Here is a 20959-nt window from a genome sequence, read left to right as displayed (position 1 = left end):
ATCAGAACAATCATAACATCTGGTGTACTGTGACTCAGAATCAATCAAATTGTTCCGATTCATCTGATACTCCTTTATTTTACTTTTCATTTATATGGAAGAGAGTTAAGCTAGCATATGTCCTTGCCATTAATATAAATTCCTGCCTGTAGCTGGTTTGTAATTATATCATAGTAATGGCAAGTAAAGCAAAATGTAGCAGACAGAGGAGGAAAACTCAAACCAAATAACTGTAAATAACTACCCTTACTTTTATTATTTTAAAGAGAAAAACTTTCAGCATTTGTACTGGGGAAACTGGTGTATTAAGAGAACAGTCACGGGAAAACTTTATAGCTATAAATACAGAGGTATCAGCAGTAGCAATGCCATCCAAGGAATGTACTCTAAGCTCTCAGACTTATTATGTAAACTCAACTGTTTTGATGATGAGAAAAATCATAAGTAAACATTTTTTGATGCATTATGTGAAAGCTACAAAGAATTTGCATTCTTTAAAAAAAAAAGTTCTGACAACAGTTCTTTTCTTTTTCCTGGATAGGTACCTGTTACACCATTTCTTTGGTGAAGGCTATTCAGCAGTGGTGACTTCTTCCAACCAACCAGTCCACAAATTATTATCCCTGGACTCCCAGCTGACACCCTGCCAGAGGCTAGAGCTACAGAGACAACTGGAATTGTTCCTGCTCTCGTCAAGGTTTTTTCTTTCACGGGAAAGAAAAAAAAAAAAGATGAAGTTGGGCAAAGTGGAGTTCTGCCATTTTCTGCAGATACTAGCTCTTTTTCTGTGTCTTTCTGGGATGAACCAAGCAGAGTTCTCGAGGTCCAGGTCAAAGCCCTACTTTCAATCAGGGAGGACAAGAACCAAACGCAGCTGGGTGTGGAATCAATTCTTTGTGCTGGAAGAATACATGGGTACAGACCCACTCTATGTAGGAAAGGTAGGGGATTTAAACAAACTTTGGAGGGTGTAGATGCTTGCTTTTTGATGTGTTTGTATGGTGCAACCTGAAAATTGTAATTCTGTCAGCATGGTTGACTTAAGCTAGGATGGGACAAAGTTTTGTAGTTTGAAAAAGAAAAATGTTTAGCACTTAAACAGCAACACATTACACTCCTGATTCCTCTTGCAATTTTCTTTAAGAAGCAGCTTTTCTTTAAGAATCTATCCTTCTTTAAAAGACTGTGATAATGACAGTGTTTTACCACCACTGATACAAAGAAAATATTTTATTACTAATATTAGGTCTATTTTTTTGCATAGGAATAGAGAAACATAATGATGATTTTTTTTTTTTATAAGAGCTCACAGCTAGTCCGAGAAAATAGAAATTCTGTGTTATGTTGTTTGCTCCCTAAAGATCAGCAGTACTGAAGGCAAGAGAGAAAGAATCGGGCATCTGGGGGTGTGACAAGTAAAAAGGAGGGCATGTCTGCATTACTGCTTTGCTTTGACATTTCCTGCCTGGCAGATTGGCACCTTGAGGCCTCTCTGCCCCCCGTGCATTGCGCAGCCTTGTGGCTTTATCTTACCTTCCCTCTGACGGGCACCAGGCCAGCACAGAGCAAGCCCTTACCTCAGGGCATCCCGAATGGCTCGTTTCGCGCGGCTGTCGCTGCACGTGGAGCACACTGAGCACAGCTGTGAACCCGGGCCTTAGCTCATTCACTGCCGTGTGCTGGTGGGTAATACGCTTCCTTCAGCAATTATGAAGGGAAAACAGAAAACCCGAACAGAAAAACCTTCTTGTGTTTCTATGTAACTTTTATGTGTAGTCATCTTATTGAAAGAAAAGCCCATTTTTCTATGTAATATCAGAATCAATAAATAGAGTTTCTCATTAAAATGTCACAAATGGATAGAAAACAAGGGAGTGACAGCTTTTGGCAAAATGGCATGCTTACAGCAAAGGAGACGAAGTAATCTGAAGTCCACTACTTCAAATATACTAGTGCAATGAATTTCAGGTTACTTAATTCGTCCTACTGAGACAAAAACCTTGATGTTTGTGTTAACACATTTAAGCACTTATAATTTAATCATGCCAACTGGATAATCAAGTTAAATGGGGAACTGCTCTCATGATTACAGCTATGCTTGTGTTTAGGTGCTTTTCTGAACTGGGACTCTTATTTTGCACAATTGAGCCCTTAAGAAAGATGTGCTAGAATCAGAAATATCATCTCTTATTACAGCGGTCCTGAAAGTTTTAAAAATTTTAGGTTATGTAGCAGTTTCCATTCTGATGCCATGCAGCTGCTGCTTGGCTTTTTAAGTTTTGTCTTTTAGACAGATTTGTTCTCTGACTGGAGCTTCTCCTGTGCTTCTGGAAAATGGCATATTTGGCCTTCTTGCCCGGTGATAAAAAGGGAATTGTGGCTTACAAATTAGAATTTCTCTCCTGGAAAAGAAGTGTCTTTAAATACTCCACTGAAGACTGCTTTTGATCTGTAGCAATTCTCATATTTGTTCGATTGCTATATTATGGCCAAAGATGCTGTGGTAGCGCTAGAGTACAAGATATTTGCATGTGTGTGGTTATTTTTAGCTTCACAGTCTGCTCTTTCCTGTCCTTTACAGGAGTCCTGGCATTCATAAGCAGATATCTTCTGAAAAGCAAACCTTTTTTTCTGAAACAATCTGTGCCCAGCCTGCTTTTGTATCAGCAGTATGAATTGTTGGCTCAAGAACTCACGTTTGTATCAGCAATTCATTTTGTAGGAAAAGCAGATAAAAATTTGCCCTTACAAAAGGAAGCCCATCTTCCTGGGAGCCCTTGCTGAGCATCTTATAAGATAAGATCTGCCCAGTTCCTAACCTTCTCACTGGAGAGGCTCTTTACTGTGTGGTTCCTGAGGTGCAATCATGACCGATGGTGCATTCCCATGCAGGGGAGCAGAGGTGAAGAAGTGATTTTCTTTCTGTATGTTAACATATTATGTGTAGCACCACTCTGAAGTGAGCAGCAGTCACCTTCCTCCCCCTCTTCTCCCCTTAAAAATATTGCTGTTCTTGTTTCAAGTCCTTTGCTGGCAGGTAGGGACTGAGAAGACTGAGATTTGGATAGGAAGGTTGTGGGTTTTTTTTTTCTTTTGTGTTTTTTTTTTTTTTTTTTCCCCTTGGTGAGGAAGCTATGGCAAGCAAAGGGCTGACATAACTCACTTCTCTTATCAAGTGAAGTAGAAGCAGCAACCAGACTCTGCCTCATGTTCTGAAGAGTGCTCTGCTGCTGGGGAGGTCAGTCTGGCACTGGCTTACATTCGGATGCTTTGCAGGGTGCCAATCTAACTGCCCATCCAGGAAGGAGGAACCTTCCTCCAGATTTTATGGGCTGTGAGATAAAAATGCTTCAGAAACACTCAGGCAAATGGAGCTTCAATAGGGAATATTTTCTCCCCGCCACTATTCAATTTTACAAAGCCCTAGGCAATTCTGTTTGGAAGGCAGCATTCAGAGAATGTTAGGGTTACATGGTAAATCGTTCAAGAGTCATGAAATACCAATGTTAATTCCATGTTCAGCATTAACTCTGTCGTCCTGGGTGTGTGCATTCTGACACTTTAATTACATGATCATGCAGGGTATAATCCTATTCCTTTTAAATAATATAACAGGATTCCTATTCAACTCAGTAAGACGAGTCTCACTTAAAATATTTTTTCAGTGCTTTCATGTTTGTTTAACAAGACTTCAGATCCATACCTGAGGTATATTGCAGCCTTCCTTTTTGCATCCTTGACATCCATTTATTGGCAGAATGTTTTTTGTTTGTTTCTTTTTTAAAAAAAAATTATTTATTTTCTTAAGACAGCAGGGGCCTGTTTCTCTGGTCACTCTGGAGAAACGTCTGGAGGAGTTCCATTAGTTTTACACTAATAGGAGCCAGAGATGACTGAGGTTTTTTTGCCTTTTTTTTTTTTTTAATGTAGGTCTTTCCTCTCTATGGGATGAATTTTAATCATCTCAGATTCAATCCTGAGTAATTCTGAGTGCCTCTTGGGAGGTGCTTACCATGTAATCAGATTGTGGACTGAACCATATACAATTTCTTTCTGTCTGTCAGCACAGCATATGTTACATTCACTTAAAGGGCTGAAGCGTTTAACTATTTAGCCCATTTACCTGTTCAGATTGGCACTGTTATCTTCCAGACATGCCATGTAGGAGATGAGGCAGTTAACTATGATACTAATTTAGCTAGAGGCATAGGTGACTTCTGTTTTCCAGAAAATGTTTACTATTGCTTGGTAATATGTTTTGTGAAATGCCTTACTCTGTAGTTTTCCATATAAATGACTTCAATGGAATCTATTTGGGCATAAAAAATAATAGTACAGAGCAGTTTTAAATGATTCAATGCATAAACACCTAAAATTAGGAAAAAGTGTGTGCTACTATATTGAATATTAGAAAAGGTGTATACAATCTTGTAATTAAAGTCTACATGGGTACACATTTGCAAAAAGGGGTGTAGTTAAAGGTGAACTTTAAAATTTTGTTGGTATCTTTTTCTGTTTTGTTACATAACTATCAGATATCCAGGGTTTGTTTTTGTTCGGTGGTTTTTGCTTTTGGTCCTGATGTGGTTTTTTTTGCTTCTTTTTTGTTTTTAATTTCATTTTACATGTTCTGCTGCAAGAGTGTCAGTCTCCTCAAAAGCGTTATAATGACACAAAGTCTCAGCCAGTAATACTTTCATTTTTCTTGTAAAAAAAAAAATTTAAAAAACCTGCCACAAATAAACCTGCCACAAATAAACCTGCAGAAGTGAAACAAGGCTGTGAACACCATGTGAGATGCTGACTGATGGCTGGCTTCACTGTTTTCTTTTTGGATCCAAACCAAAGTTCCTTTTCCAGTGGCCCTACATTTAGGTATAAAGACAGGGATAGTTTCGAGCTCTTTGCTGAGTTCAACTCTATTTTCCCTGAAACTTTGCTAAGATATGAAGGACTGAAAATAAAAAAGAAAAAGACATAGGCTTGATTGAGCACAAACCCAAGAAGTTGATATTTAACTTTGAGAGGCTCACTGGTACTTCTCAAAAACAACGCTTGGAACTTGTAAGGTGCCCTGCATGTAGTTGTTATTTATAATGTATGGGGAAGGAAAGCATAAATCCTAACCTGCATTTTCTAGGTGGTAAAATCAAGAAAAAAAGGTTAAATGAGTGGACTGAGAGCATGTGGTTTGTTAGAGCTCACAGTCATTGCCTTCCAATTCCATTTTACCTGCCTCTGTTTTTCTTCTGACTGTTTTAAGATACAAAGTCTTGTTGGATTCAATTTTCAAACATGGACCAAAGTGCACAAAAGCTAATATTTGCATTATTATTTTCTGGAGTAGTACAGAATGGGTAAAGCATAAAAAAAATGCAGCCAACTTAAACTTTTTGTAGAAAATTGGTGCATTTAAGAGAATTTACAGGTTTGCGCCAAGGCAGGGTGGGGAAAGGGCTTTTCAAGCAGAAAAATAACAAGAAGTGTATGTTATTGTCAGCACAGAGAGTGGGTTGTTTTTTCCAGCCTCATCATTTTGGAGGGAAGGAGGCCAGAAAGGGGAGGATACTGTTTTTTTGTGTTTGTTTTTTGTTTTTTAAAGGTGTTGGTGAACGTGTCAATAGGGTGACAGAATTATCCACATATGATATTTTTCTGTGGTGTGACCTTATATCAAGCCATACAGAGGTAGCCAGAAGTAGGACTCTCTTTCTAGATCATAGCCCGGTACTTTCAGATGCAGCTGATGACTTTTTGACTGACTTGGATAATAAGTGTCTTTTCTAAAATTCTTTAAGGTGGTGAGTACTGTGGAAGTGCTGGCCACTCAGTCAAACTCAGACTGATATGCAGGAATATCAGCTGCTGAGAAACTGAGGGAACTTCATCTGTGATGTAAGAGCTGAGGATATCTGAATAGAAATTAGCCCAAATAGCTTTTCATCTCTCTAGAAACTACACCACAGCAGTTTTACTGACGCCTTAGGAAATGGAGAGGAGATGGGGTGAAATTACGAAGGCTAAATGTAGGTAAAAGGCTAGGCTGCCCCATTCGCAGATAACGGAGCATGAGGTGGGTTGGGTGCGATTCCATGGAGAGCTCTATCCCTTCTGCTGCCTCTGGAGACAACCCATGGGGTTCTGTACTCTCTGCCCAGCCTCAACCTGGGGTCTTGCCCCTCCAAGCATCCTGCGCAAAATAAATGTTCACATCTGCTCTGCAAATAAGTTCCTGGCTGAGAGTAGCTACAGCTCTGCACAGACTTTTTCTTTTCTTTTTTTTCCCCCCAGGTACTTTTGGGAAAAAAATAAACAAACCCAACCCAAACCAACTATTCTTCATCTGTCTTTGTGGACACTATATGGAAAGCAAAGATGGCATAATAACTCAGAGAGAAACTTCCCCTTTGTTATATTTTTTTTCTCCTTTTCTATTTATGATATCTTTACTTTTAACATAATCTTTGAAGCACTGTTGTTTGTTTTATATACTCCCAAAAGGCCATTTATGAAAGTCAAAAAGCAAATCTGCTGCATTTCTGATATTTATCCATCTCAGGAACTCGTTGTTGTTCTGTGCTATGAAAATTGATAACAGTTGACCTTTTAAGTAAAATGGGACATGCCATTCCTCTCAATGTTTTTCTACCACAAGTGCTGCAAATGAAACAAATGAACAGACATAATTGTCAAGGCCTGCTTATCTGCTTTGTGGGTTGAATAGGTCTTGGTGAAGGGATGCTTCAACTGTGCAGCAGTGGTATGAATTTACCAACTCAGGTTGTACTATGTCGTCACTAGTAGCACACATTTCTCTTCACTGGATAGTCACTGTGGGCTTTGCTTTACTCCATGCTTTACATTATTTGGATTACCCCAAATAACTGAGAGCTGACTGACAATCTGAATGTTTCCTACTCAGCATGCAGGGCTCTGAGGAGAACAGTGAGATTAAGGCACACAGGAAGAATTATCGAAAGGGATAACCTAAGATCTACTGCTTTTTCCTGGTTGATTTCATTAGCCTGCACAACTGTGGTGTAATTTCCTCTTTCCTTCTTTATAGGAAGTCATCTTCTCACATAGGTGAACAGATACAGAAATCGGCATTATGCTGGGGACTTAAAGTGATGACAATTTCACATGTTCAAGCACTAAAAGACAATTTGTATATAATTTCATTATTAGAAGCAATAATAGAGTTGAGAGACTTATGGTTGGATACTGAACCAGAATCTGCAGCTGTTTGATCTTTTAGTATGATATAGAACATTGATCCTTAGCATGAGGCATTACAGAAGAGGAAGGTTAGTGAAGGAGATGACAACATCCATAAAATAAGTAACCCTCATCGCAGCTTTTTATTCAATGGCACAGCCATGCTATTTATATAGTCTTGTAATACTAGTTCTGTGTTTCAGTAGACTAATAGGCTCTACCTGCTCTAAATTTCTTCTGCGCATTATTTAAAACTATATTTTATGGGTCTCTGAAAAAATAGAAAAGCATGAGTAAAAGCTAATTTTGCAACAATATGTAGATGCAAGTCTCCTGTATGCTTGGCTGGTTATGAGAAAATGCCTTCTTTTCATAAGAGCATGAGATTCACAGTTTTGATGCCAGTCAAGCCCATGCTGCTTCAGCTGACTTCTTTTAGCCGTGTTCCTACATACCTTCTCCTTTTCATCTGCTGAGCTTGTTTTCAGTCCTCTAGTTCATGCTATTGGCTGTCACTCAACATCCAGTTTTACCTCCGTCCTCTAGTCTCACTGTTGTGTATTAATGACATTGGAATTACAGCACTGTGTAACTAGGGCTACCAAGAGTGAGTATTTGAATTATTCTAGGGCTAAGGAAGTCCAGTCCTGAACCAAATTCCCACTGTGCTAGGCACAGTGCAAGCAAACACAACCCCTGCCCTGAGGGAGTGCTCTTCTAAGACAAGAGGCAATAGAAGATTAAGAAGCAATGACAGAATCCAGAGAAATATGGAGACATTAGTCAACATCACAAAAATAACTTGAGAAAAATAGCGCACTATTGTTCTTTACTACCAAGATACAATATGATTTCTTCTGAAAATGAGAATCATGCAAAATTTTTAAACATTGTGAACAGACAACAGGGAGTTCTTTCCTGCCTTTATTTTCCACCATTTGTGGATGACAAGTTAGTTGAAATTCCTAAGTGCAGATCTATTTGATATCTATGTTAGTACAAGGCTACTTCTTCTTTCAGACCAGTGAAGATACAGGATATTTTTCCATTGCTTTCACAAGATCAAACTGCATATGCTTTGAAGTTTTACATCTTGTAGCCTGCTATCACACTACCTTTTCTATGTTGCCTTTTTTGTTCTACCTGTACTGTAAGAACTACGTGTCTACAGACTCATTGGGCATTCATTCCATGTATTTAGTATTTTCCATGTGTCACAGTCTAAAAGTGCTGCCAGGACTATTGCTGCCTTGTCACAATTCTTCTGCTGAATTTCTTCTTTGCTCCACACTATTGTTTTCTTTTCTTTAATATCACACTGTACTTCTCAAATTCCTTGTCTCTTTTTTTAGTTTTTTTCAGTCATCACTTAATAAAATAGTACCTGTGTACACATGTCAGTTTTTCAGTGCTAACTTTTACCAGTTAAGGGGAGTACCTGGGACAACGTATTTAGAGATCCTGAAAAAAATCAGGGAATAATTCCTTCATGTCCATTAAGTTGGCTTTTACATAAATATACTGGTGATAAGTCCTGGAAAATCTCTATGGTATAATCTTTTTCTCTCAGCATTATGCATTGCTCTGGAAGAGGCAGATGAGGTAAGTGCTAATGGTGGAAGTGCTGAGAGAAGAAAGAAGTTAATACACTAGGTTGCTCTCTTCTCTCAGAATAACTATTAGCTACCTTATGCTACCAGCATCTTCTCTGTCACATTTGCACTGGAAGAGACATCACTGTCACGTAAATTAGACACAAGTAGCTCTTAGAAAAAGCAGTGGAGTTTATGCCATTAGGAGAACTCTAATTCTGCCTCAACTGTCCAAACCATGGTTGTGGTATGAATACTAGCCTACACCAGGAGCAGAAGTTTGAGGAGGTTGTAATGTTTAATCTCATAGCTTCAAGACTGTAAGAAGGAGGATCAGCCAGTTAAAAATAGATGGTTTTTGTATACATGTTATTAAAAATATGTTGTCAACACCTAACTATAGATCACTTGACCTCAATCAAGTGAGGAACTCAATGGGAACCATCTTAACTTTCCCAGGCTAAGTGTAAACTTAGCCAATGAAGAAGCTCATTGACAACAGAAGAACACATCATGATGCTGATCACCAAAATCAATAAATATGCTAGTAAAATTATACAATATATTTAGGATTAATTCTTGCAGATGTTTTTGACTCAGCTGAAAAATTACTACCATTGATAGTTCCTTCCATATTCAAGTATTTGCTGGTGCTACAGCACTGTGCTATTGCAAAAGTAATATTGTAATTTACGTGGGGGTAAAGCATGTAGTATGGTAGTAGCACTCTCTATATAATAAACAATATAGCAAAGAATAAACGTTATTTTATTTTTCAGATAAATAGGAATACTAAGAGAAATATAGCTCTTTTGCATATAGTAGTACATGTGCAATTATTTGTGTACCAGAAAATACAAAATATGCCTTACTGGCCTAGTCTCAGGCTGTCTTTTTCAGAATGCTCCCCTGGGAGAAGAAGGTAGTTCTAAACATTTGAGAAGAAAGCAAAAGTTTTTTAATACGTGTTGTTTATTAAGTTGTGCTGTTTATAGAGTAACTGAAGATTCAATCCAGAATCTTAAGATCAGTTTTACCAACCCTAGTAGACCATTTGATAATATTAATTTTGGAATACAACTATTTGGCCATTTTAAAATCAAATTTTTAACTGATATTTTATTTTGTAGGTTAGTAAAAGAGGAGTACTGAGGACTGATTGACAACAGGTAGCAACATGTTCCACATCTTGACAGTGAAAAAATAGTGCCTTCCTTTCATATAGTCATATAGTATTCTTAGAGCACTGAAATATTATAGAGCACTGAAGGCCTGCATTATGGTATTTCATATGGGTGAATAGGGTATATATTGAGAACAGCTAAGAACGATCCGTCTTAATGTTCTACCTACATCACAAGAAATTCTTTGGCCCTCTCTGACTAGAAAGAAATAAATTTAATGTCATTTTGCAGGTGATATAAGGAGATTTTACTGCATGAATTCCACAAAATGTTACCATAGTCATACTGTCCCATTTAGTTTTCCTGTTTCTGTAAATCGTGAGAAATTGTCTTGAGGGCTATAGAGGCATGCAATTTTGTTGCTGTGGAGTGTGTGTGAGAAGAGTTGAGCCCACAAAGTTATTTTCCATTTGAAGTGCTTCCAAAAAATGGAGAATCTTGGATACATGTGTAAGGATGATAAGCTGCTTAAACATTTCATACTGAGGTACCAAATTGTAACCCTGCTGACTAGGCAATCAAGCAATTTATTTTCCTTACAAGGTAGGCAGGTGCTGTATTAGGCAAAGTTTAGCTTGTTATTCTGTAACAATGAAAAGTTTTCAGACACGGTTGGGAAAAGCAGATGGTCATTTCTTACGTTTTCATAATCATGGTATAAATGCAATGCCATAAATTAGCAAAATACTAAACTTGTCTTTCTTATACAATTTACACACATTATATGGGCAGAATAGGCGTTTGGGAAAGTACTTGGCATATTTTTATGTTTCTTTTTTAACTTGCAGGGCTATAATACTGCATAATGTTTATATTAAAAACTGTTAAATAATTCCTTTTGCTCCTGGACGTTCATATTCTTCATGCATATGTAGACTGTTGTCTCCCCACCCATCTTTCATCCTGTACCACTTAACTGTTTCTTAGCCAAGCGACACATATTTCACACTTTTTAAAAGTTCTCATTAGTCAGCACTGCAGTCTTGTGTTCATCTTTACTGCTTTTTTATTCATTCCCTCTATTTTTTCAATATCTTCATGACAATAAAAAGCCATGAACAAAAGCACTCTGTTGTACCTTCAGCTAAACAGGAAATAAGCCAAGTGAAACTGTTATTTCCTGTGTCATTGTATGATTCAAATTGCACAATTTGTTGTTTGTTTCTTTCTTTGCAAGCTCATGTCTGCTACTACTCTGAGGATCTTAAAGCCTTACTGCTTTTCTCTTTTATTCTTTCTGCTCAATCAAGTGTACTCTTGAGTGCTGTCAATGTCTCTTGAAAAATTTGGAGAGCGAAGGAAATATCAGTTGTTTAAAAAGTTGTTTCAGTTTATCTTTTGACTGATAAACTGAACAAAGCCATGTCAAAGGAGGCTTTCTGGGAGAAAACAGCAGGAACTGGAGTGATAGCAGTGATGGAGCATATACATAAATGTGTGCATATGTGTATATGTATAGGAAACAATGAAGGTATCTTACATTGAGGAATAATTCCCACTTGTACTGACACATTTATTCAATTCAGATTTATTTTAAGATTGAAAGAAAATGTAAAGATTCTACTCTTAACTATTTTAGTACAAGAAAAAAAAGACTGAAAAAGTTTAAGAGAAGAAAAAGAATCCCAAAGAGTAAATGTGAGAATGCAAGGACCATGACGAAGCAATATGCTATGTTTTTCTCACTCCAGAGGCTGATGTAAAGCTGCAAAGAACATACCAAAGCAATCAATGAAAAGATGAATTTAGATTAAGGTATAACAATCACATGTATAGGTCTTGATTCCCTTTGCTCTTTGCTGAGGATGCTATATGCGTGTGTATATGGGACATGCATTGGTTTAAGTCACATCAACCCACCACACAGCGATTCTAGAAAGAAGGTCTTGTAGATACCAATGCTAACTGACTTAGTTATGGTAACACAAATGGGAAAGGAGGGCAGCTAGCCAGAGATCCAGTAACACCCAGGTTTGAGAAATTTGCAGGAGACTAGGTCTGTTAACTAGCAGATGCAATTGAAAGGGACAAAAAGGTAAGTAAAGATCATTTGTAATTGGAAGAGGAAGATGCCATGTACAACAAAGTAATCCATGATACAAGACAGGAGCAAAACAAATGTCATCTAGACAAAAACTAGTATAAAAGTGATTTTCTGTTTCTTTTCCGGTGACAGGACAGCAAAGGATAGAAAAGGAAAGATGTAAATATTTCTTATAAAACATAACTGGAGAGGGCTAGAGAATTTGGAATTTGATCAAAAAAAGCCTAAAACATGAGCAACATGGTGCTAAACAACATAGGACAAGAAAGAAAAGCCTTCCATGTGTAGAGGTTCCAAGAATTACTGTATCAAGATAGAGTGTGGATAAGCAGAAAAGCAACATGCAGGTCTGGAGGAGTCCAAGTAAGCCTGAACTCTCAGCAGATGGATAGAAGGATGCGAATATGTGCAGCTGTCAGGGCAGCAACTGGGCCATGTCCTGACTGTTTCCAAATTAAGAGCTAAAAATCAAAAAGATTAATGCTCTGGTCTGCCGCTAAGGAGGGCAGCCCACACCTTACGAAGTAAATTTGTGTTTGGAGTTAAGGGGATGAACTAATGACACTTGTGGATTTTCTAGGTCTTTCAGAACCTCAGCAGACACCTTTCCTTCTAGACTGGTATTTTGACATTCATCATTTAATGTAACTGTATTTCCTTCAATCTATTTGCAGGCTACATGAGATTTTTTTCCTGTAGACTAATTTCAGTGTCCTGTCAAAGTTAGATTTTGTTCCATACTATGTAAGCCACAGTATCACATTCAACAATTTCCTTTCATCTATTATTTTAGTAAGTAGAGCTGGGTAGAAGGTGATGGTCCATTCTGCTAGTCTGATGGCAAAATCATTTTTCCAGAAGGTTTTTTTTTGACAATTTTACTTCTAGTAGCACAAAATGAAATCAATGACTGCTTTTCATGTGGGATGGTACAGACTGAGGGCCCAGGTGCTTTGTCTTGCTTCCAAAATATCTGCCAAGCAGGCAATGAGGCTATGAGGAAGACAGGAATATTAAGATGTCCACCTTGATGACAGATCCTTCTGATACCTTTAGAGATATAAGGGTCTGTATCTGTAGAGTACACTAAAAATTCAAGATATTTACCTTTGCTTCTGAAATAATTTTAGTTTCTGTGTATTAAATACTGTGGCCCACATTCCAGTTCTGACCATTTCATGCATGCTTTGTACTATGCTTAAACTGCAAATATCAATTTGGAACACAGTTTTGGACTGTAGCAGGATGAGCTAACAGGTTGTGGATCAGATTCAATTCTCCGGAAGATTACTTTGTAAGGTAATTAGTGAGATACAAGGGAAACATACTGCAGCTTAACCATCAAGGTCAGAAGAGTTAAGTTTATTACAATGAACAAAGTGATCAGTAGTACCCTGAATTTTCCTGAAGTCAAACACACTAGCACCTGTAAATAACCTTTACCAATAACAGAACTCTGACAGAACCGATACAAGTGCCATTGTAGAGAGTAATGGGGTGAAACCAAATCTTTTTTTCCCATAATTACTTGGATCTGTTGGAAAGATAAATACAACTGATGATGAGCATTACATTCAATGCTTTCCTAATCTATTCTCAAAATCAAAGTACACTATTGGTTTTGTTCGTGGCAACGGAAGTAATTGCAATAAAATAAGATAGATTTTCTTAAACCCCAAAATATTAAGATACTATTTAATAATGTTTGGTAGAGGATAATATTATTTTATGAATGATGTTTTGGAAGGCAAAGTAAGAGTTGTTCTGTTCTTCGTACTCCTGAAGCTGTGTGTCTCGTTAATCAATAGACCCTTCCTCATGTTTTGCTGTAAGGTTGGGCTCAAGGAAAACATTCAATACTGTTAATTTTTTTACCTCAGCTGAAGATTTAAATGCCTTCAGGGTGGAGTGTGGGACTGTCAGAAGCAGCAGCAGGTTGCTACATGGGAAAGGCAGCTCAGGGCCATGAGTCTCCATGTTGGCTTAGAAACCCTGAGCGTCTTCACTAAGTAAAACGACAGTCTAATACATGTCTGATTGTTTACAGAATAGCAGAAAATTTGCTCTTAAAAGAGACTATATAAAATTATACTTCATTACTCAGTAGATGAATTCTATGTGTTAGTCACACCTGCCTGTTCTGGCGATAATTTTTTTCCTACTTATTATTGCTATTAGTCCTGCTGGGCTAACAGAGCTGAGAGGCAGCAAACTGCATTCTATTATTTCCTGAGTGTCATCCACAGACGTGTTTGCTATGTTCCATTGACTTACACCTGCACAACCCAGTTGTAAGCTATGGGACCATACCTTTTTACAGTGAGAACAGAATCTGAAGATAGAAGGGGTTTTACTTACTTATGTAACCAGAGGCTTAAATCGTCTCCTGGAAAGAAAGAGCTTGTCTTTACAAGACTCAGCCAAGTTTGCAATATGAACAGCTTACACATGACTTGTCCACTGAGTCTATTTGAAATGGAAGTCAAGAAAAGCATTACTGGTTTTATACTACCACTTTTCAGCATGCAGCACATTAATAGAAAGCCTGTTTACTGTCTTAATGCCTTTTTTATTATCAAATTGATTTACATGGTTAATTCAGTTTGTTTTTTGCCAGTTAACATTGAATTTGCTAGATTCGCTATTGAACAACTACTACCCTTCCACTTGTACTGCTATTTTTGTGTCTATATGGACACAACAACATGGCTCTATTAGTGAACTGGCATGCTTTCTCTGTGATAAAAATTGGAGAATTTAATAGTGCATTCTGTTTCCTTTATTCTCTTACATAGCCATTGTTTTTGCCTTCCAGTCTTCCACTTGTTTTACAAGTAGCTGCAGAGCAAACTTCAGGGTATTCCTTATCTTGTGCTGTCATGAGCACTGACCACCAGTGTTTGATCACTTCTGTGAACAACATGCTTTAGAGTTTCTCATATATTCTTCACTGAAAACAAATTTAAAAAAACCCCAAACAATCTTTTTGCCTTCTCATAAATCTTATTGAGCAAATACAAGTAGAGATTAATGGAGAAAACAAAAGAGGAAGAAGCAATAAAGAGGATATATGTAGGAAAAAAATAACCCAATGCTAGCCAGCCGCAGACTCCCAGAAGAGCAGAGGATCTGTGGGACCATTAGGAGGACAAAGGATTCACCAGTTAGGAATGTGAGGAATAGAGTATGGTTGGAGAAACATTGACCTCTGAAGATGTACATAAACTAGAGACAGGTGGAGAATACACATTCCAGCTGTGAATGACAAGTGAGATTATTAAGTAGAAGCTTCTGTTCACTTCAGAAAGTTTGATTTTAATGATATTTGAAATTTATACTCCCAAATCTTTATTAATTTGACTGATCTGCTTGTGACTTTTCTTGCAGAGGCTTTTATTTATTTGTGTTATTTTCACAAGCTAGATTTCACATATTCATAAGTAATACAACTTTTTACTAAACTGCCATTGTATTTAAATGACAATTTGCACATTTTTGAAGTGAAAAAGTACAGAAAAATAACATAAGTAAGAGATTTCTGTTTCATATTCGGAAATAGTTACTATTTGGAAAATTTTTACTGAATTTAAAATAACATTTTCCTTTTAAAAAGTATCAAATTTTGGCAGTATCTATTAATGTACAAGGCTCAGAACTTTATGAATGGGGATATAATTAATTATTTGTTTTCCCTTAAAAATATAGGAGCAGATCCTCAGTGAATGGAAATTGCTCTCTCCTTCCAGTGCACAGAGTTCTGCTGATTTACACCAAGCCATACAGAACTTCCCTAAGGGGAGATATTTAGCATAGTTTGTTAAATTAAGTGATCATTTTAATGGACCACACAGAAAGTGTGAGACAAAAGTGAAAATGCCTTGAGTATAAAGTTCTGAACATTACAATCGGTGACAGAAGGCCTATCAATGAGACAGTAATCCTATAAAAATACAGAAAGATCAGATTGCTTGTTGAATTAGAATTGCTTTAATATGGATGCATGCAAGGGGATAGCAAAGGAGCTGGAAACTTTCCATCTGCTTTGTATACAAAGTGATTAGATTGTGATCACTTAGTCCAAGAGGATAGAAATGATGCACAATTCTGCCAGGATGAGACATGCAAATTGGATCAATTAAGCTTTGAGAGTGCTCAGACAATCTGGTAGAGAAGTTTACATGCTGTGTCAAGTGAAACTTAGCAAAGATCAGCCTTGAATGCTGGGGGCAAGTATTATAGTGATTTAAACTCTAATCTCCAAGAGTAATTCATTGTTTTCTGATTCGGTTATAAAACTGTTCAGATACTATAATAAAACAATCAGATACTATAATAAAAGATCCCTTTAGGAGACGTTTGATGGTATACACAAGAAGTACGACAGACAAATTAGTAACAGTCATCTGAGTTGAAACATTTGAGGTAGATGAGAGTAAAATCAGATGACTGATCTTGTTTGCAGTTAACGAAATGCACAATACTAATAACTCTTGTACCTTCGTGTTGACCACAATGCTTCAGAAGCAGGAAGTGTTCTCATAAGGAACTTGTCGTGTGCTCTATTTTTGTTGAACTAGAACTCACTCAGAAGGGGAGCTACATGAAAATGATCGTTAGATAAGAGTGCTCTAATTTCATCAGGGACCATCTAAGAACTTGAATTATGTACCCTATGCGACGTCTTTTATAGCGGCAAAAGGACACATTCCAGATAATCAGAGAAGTCTTCATGTAAATTGAAAGTTCTCAATATATGTGAAGTACTGGAACCTTCAGAAATGAGTTTATGAAGGAAGACTTTGAACATTTTCAGTAGAATCCAGATGGCTTTCAGAATCAGAAACAGGTCTGCACAATTTGAATTTTAATGTATATTCAGCAAGTATACGTGACCAACGTAAAGTAACACCTGCCATTTCAATATTTTCTCATCATTTGTTTATCAATGGCACATAAATTGATTGTATTGCCAGCATTTAATGGCAGTGAGTAAGAAACAGCAAGAATATGTTCTGGTGAAAACACGAAGAACAAATGAAAAATACCTGGGTTGGGATCAGCATTGTACATAGCAAAACTCATTATCTATGGATACATTTTGAAAAACAATGGGTGAATTTCAATTTTAATCCATAGATATCATCTCATAATTTGAAATGTCAAAATATGATTTAAGGAAACAAGGTGTAATGACTGCATAGGAATTTGATGAGATTGTCTTTACTAAACACTCATCGTATTTACCAAAATAGAAAAAGGCAGCAGGAGAGCACTGCCCTTTACATATAGCTGTTAAAATCCTTCTAAGCTGGAAGACTGCACAGTTAACCTAGTATTATTCATGTTAAGGCAGTTTGTTATGGTTTTGAAATACTAATGCATTATCCTCCCCCTCAAATGTTTTCTGAAAAACAGCAAAAACATGGGCATTAAAAGCATTTATTTCCCAGCCCTTAATCCTATAGAGTAAAAATGCCTATCAAAATATGAATTACTGTTCTTGAGATCGGTCTGTTATAGGAAAGTGGGAGAGGGGCTTTTTGCAAGGGCAAGTAGTGACAGGACAAGGGGGAATGGTTTTAAACTGAAACAGGGTAGATAGAGGTTAGATATTAGGAAGAAATTCTTTACTGTGAGGGTGGTGAGACACTGGAACAGGTTGCCCAGAGAAGTTGTGGATTCCCCGTCCCTGGCAGTGTTTAAGGCCATATTGAATGAGGCTTTGAGCAACCTGGTCTAGTGGAAGGTGTCCCTGCCCGTGACAGGGGGGTTGGAACTAGATGATCTTTAAGGTCCCTTCCAACCGAAACCATTCTATGATTCTATGATTCTATATCTGAAAGCCCGGGCAAACCTGCACATTTGAATGGTTAAAAAAAAGTTAAGAAGAAATCAAACCTTTTAAAGTATTTATTTGCAAAGGATCACTTTAAGTGATCTGAACAGTTTAAGGCAGACTTTCAAATGTCCGTATTTACGGTGCATGCCCTACTTCAGCTTGTTCTGAATACTGAAGAGCTACAGTGTGAATTTATGTAATGGATCACTTAAGCTTTCAGTTCTGGTTCTTACAATTAGTCTATGTGATACACGTTGCTGTTCATTAAAGCACCCTTCTTTTGCACAGGGTTTAAGGTTCTATTTCAGAAAGGCTCTTAGGCATATGCTTGCTACCAACTTTCATGAGCATTTTTATCATTCAGGTTGGAAGAGACCTCTGGGATCATCGAGTCCAACCATTGCCCTGACACCACCATGTCAACTAGACCATGGCACTAAGTGCCATGTCCAGTCTTTTCTTAAACACATCCAGAGATGGTGACTCCACCACCTCCTTGGGCAGCCCGTTCCAATGTCTAATTAATCAAGTCCTGACATGCTGTACATGGATAAGGATGATTTCTGAACTTGGAGGGTTCTAAACCAGAGATTTCATTTGATGTAGCACAGGGTTAAATTTCCCTGCTCTTTGGAGTAAATTTTGAACAATGTGCTGTTAATTAACTAGGCAGTATATACAGATGGATGGATATGTACAGACCTGTTGGAGAGCAGTGTAGGGGAAAGGGACCTGGGGGTCCTAGTAGACAGCAGGATGACCATGAGGCAGCAGTGTGCCCTTGTGGCCAAGAAGGCCAATGGCATCCTGGGGTGTATTAGAAGGGGAATGGTTAGCAGGTCAAGAGAGGTTCTCCTCCCCCTCTACTCTGCCCTGGTGAGGCCGCATCTGGAATATTGTGTCCAGTTCTGGGCCCCTCAGTTCAAGAAGGACAGGGAACTGCTAGAGAGAGTCCAGCGCAGAGCCACGAAGATGATTAAGGGAGTGGAACATCTCCCTTATGAGGAGAGGCTGATGGAACTGAGTCTCTTTAGCTTAGAGAAGAGGAGACTGAGGGGTGACCTCATTAATGTTTATAAATATGTAAAGGGCAAGTGTCATGAGGATGGAGCCAGGCTCTTCTCAGTGACATCCCTTGACAGGACAAGGGGCAATGTGTGCAAGCTGGAACACAGGAGGTTCTGCATAAATATGAGGAAAAACTTCTTTACGGTGAGGGTGACCGAACACTGGAACAGGCTGCCCGGAGAGGTTGTGGAGTCTCCTTCTCTGGAGACATTCAAAACCCGCCTGGACGCGTTCCTGTGTGATATGATCTAGGCAATCCTGCTCCGGCAGGAGGATTGGACTAGATGATCTTTCGAGGTCCCTTCCAATCCCTAACATTCTGTGATTCTGTGATGTATTTTAGAATCACTTTTGGGTAAAAATCAATGTGATAAACCATCTTCTGTGAAATACATATGAGTAGGGGAAAAAAGAAAAAAAAAAATAAAAGAAATTGTCCTATAGCTTACTGAGAAAAGAACAATTTATTTGGCATTCAGTGTTTTACCTTTACTGAACTGCAGTGTTAGTAATCGGTCATAGCAGTTAACAGAAAGCACTCCAGAAATGTTAGGGTGTTTAATCAAGCCAGACTGAAAAAGAGTTTCTAAATGAAATGTAAACATACTGACAACAGTAACTTGCATTTTAAGATAATAAGTTAACCAAGGGATTCTTATGCTCTAAGTGAACTCATTTTAAGACACAAGACAAGTGTCTACAGGAAGATACATAATACTGCGCTTTATTTGGTCATGCATTATTTTTTCATGTTATATTATCACACCAGCAATGAAACTGTAATGCTTTGCTATAGGTTTTCATTGCTGCCCTTTTCATATGAAATAATCTACTCATATTAAAATGTTACAGTAAAATTTTACATTCAAACTTCTCTGTTCTTGCTTAATTTCCTTGACCCACTGTCAGCTCTGAGCAGTTATGACTCTCTCCCCAACATAGCTTCCCAGGGACTAATTACGTAGGATTTGGGCGTTGTGTCAAATTCTTAATTTTACACTTTAAATCCAGGAGTAGTCCCATTGATGTTAGTGGGAATACTTATGGGATTAGATTTGTGGAAATGCTTTGAGAAATAGCTGGGTGGTGTGAAACATTTTATAACATATAACCAATATGATCATATGAAGAATTGTCAATTTCAAGTTGCCTATAAATCTTTCAGGAAAGTCAGCACTAAGTATTGAATTTATCCAAACATATAAAACTTTATAAAGAAAGACAATAGGAATTTAACTTTTAAGCAGCAAAACACAGTAACAAACACCAATGCCCTGACATGTATATTATCATTTATGTACGTTAAAAATGGACATGTAAGCCAACATGCTAATTCTGCTTTGTTTTAACATTTTTATACACTTTATGTAACAAGTCCTTAACTTTTTTCAGGGAATTATAGGTTAATAAGGCTGTAGACCCAGTAATTATTTTTTTTTTTCTGTATTGTATATCTGTCATCATTAAAATGATCAGATCATGCTGTCTTCTCCAGTCCAGTACTTTATAAGCTTCTCAGACACAACTAGTCACAATATGTAACTGCTTCACAGTTACGTATTTTACCATTATCTTCTAGTCTGTCAGAGTTTCAGCACTTCCCACTAACACACAAGGTAAGATTATAAGTGGATTTTTAGTAGCATTAAACTTTCAAGAGGAAATGAAATTTGAGGAATTGATACAACATAAAACCAAACCAAAAACAACAGAAAAAAGCTCCGCACCCTCTGGGTACCTATTCCTTAGTACTAATGTTCTTTGGAAGCAGGTTCCTATGAGAAAAATCATTATCAACCAAGCAATGCTGCAAGCTATTTTGGATAGTTGAAGCAGAAACAGGATAATCACTTTAAACTATAGATCAGTCGTCTGACAAAGAAGAGACAATACGGGAAGTGTAATTTCCACTCTAAAAGAAAGACATTCAGTATAAGTGTATATCTTATCTCAGAAAAGACTTTAATACCAAATGAAGTTTTGTTTGCAAATTTGGTATTATTGATATGGTAGT

General features: G+C 37.5%; 1 protein-coding gene across 2 annotated transcripts in view; it reads left to right on the top strand.

The window, feature by feature from the left end:
- The first annotated feature begins 731 nt into the window (after nucleotides 1-731).
- Nucleotides 732-20959, top strand: part of CDH7 (cadherin 7) — a 71562-nt gene continuing 51334 nt past the window's right edge. For both annotated transcript variants that reach the window (XM_068397262.1, XM_068397263.1), the window contains exon 1: nucleotides 732-941. In XM_068397262.1, the coding sequence (XP_068253363.1) occupies nucleotides 732-941 (210 nt within the window). The remainder of the gene's footprint in view (nucleotides 942-20959) is intronic.

This window comes from Nyctibius grandis, chromosome 3 (assembly GCF_013368605.1).
Source record: "Nyctibius grandis isolate bNycGra1 chromosome 3, bNycGra1.pri, whole genome shotgun sequence".
Classification (NCBI taxonomy): domain Eukaryota; kingdom Metazoa; phylum Chordata; class Aves; order Nyctibiiformes; family Nyctibiidae; genus Nyctibius; species Nyctibius grandis.
Note: the sequence above shows the minus strand (reverse complement) of the source record. Positions and strands in the feature narration are given on the sequence as shown.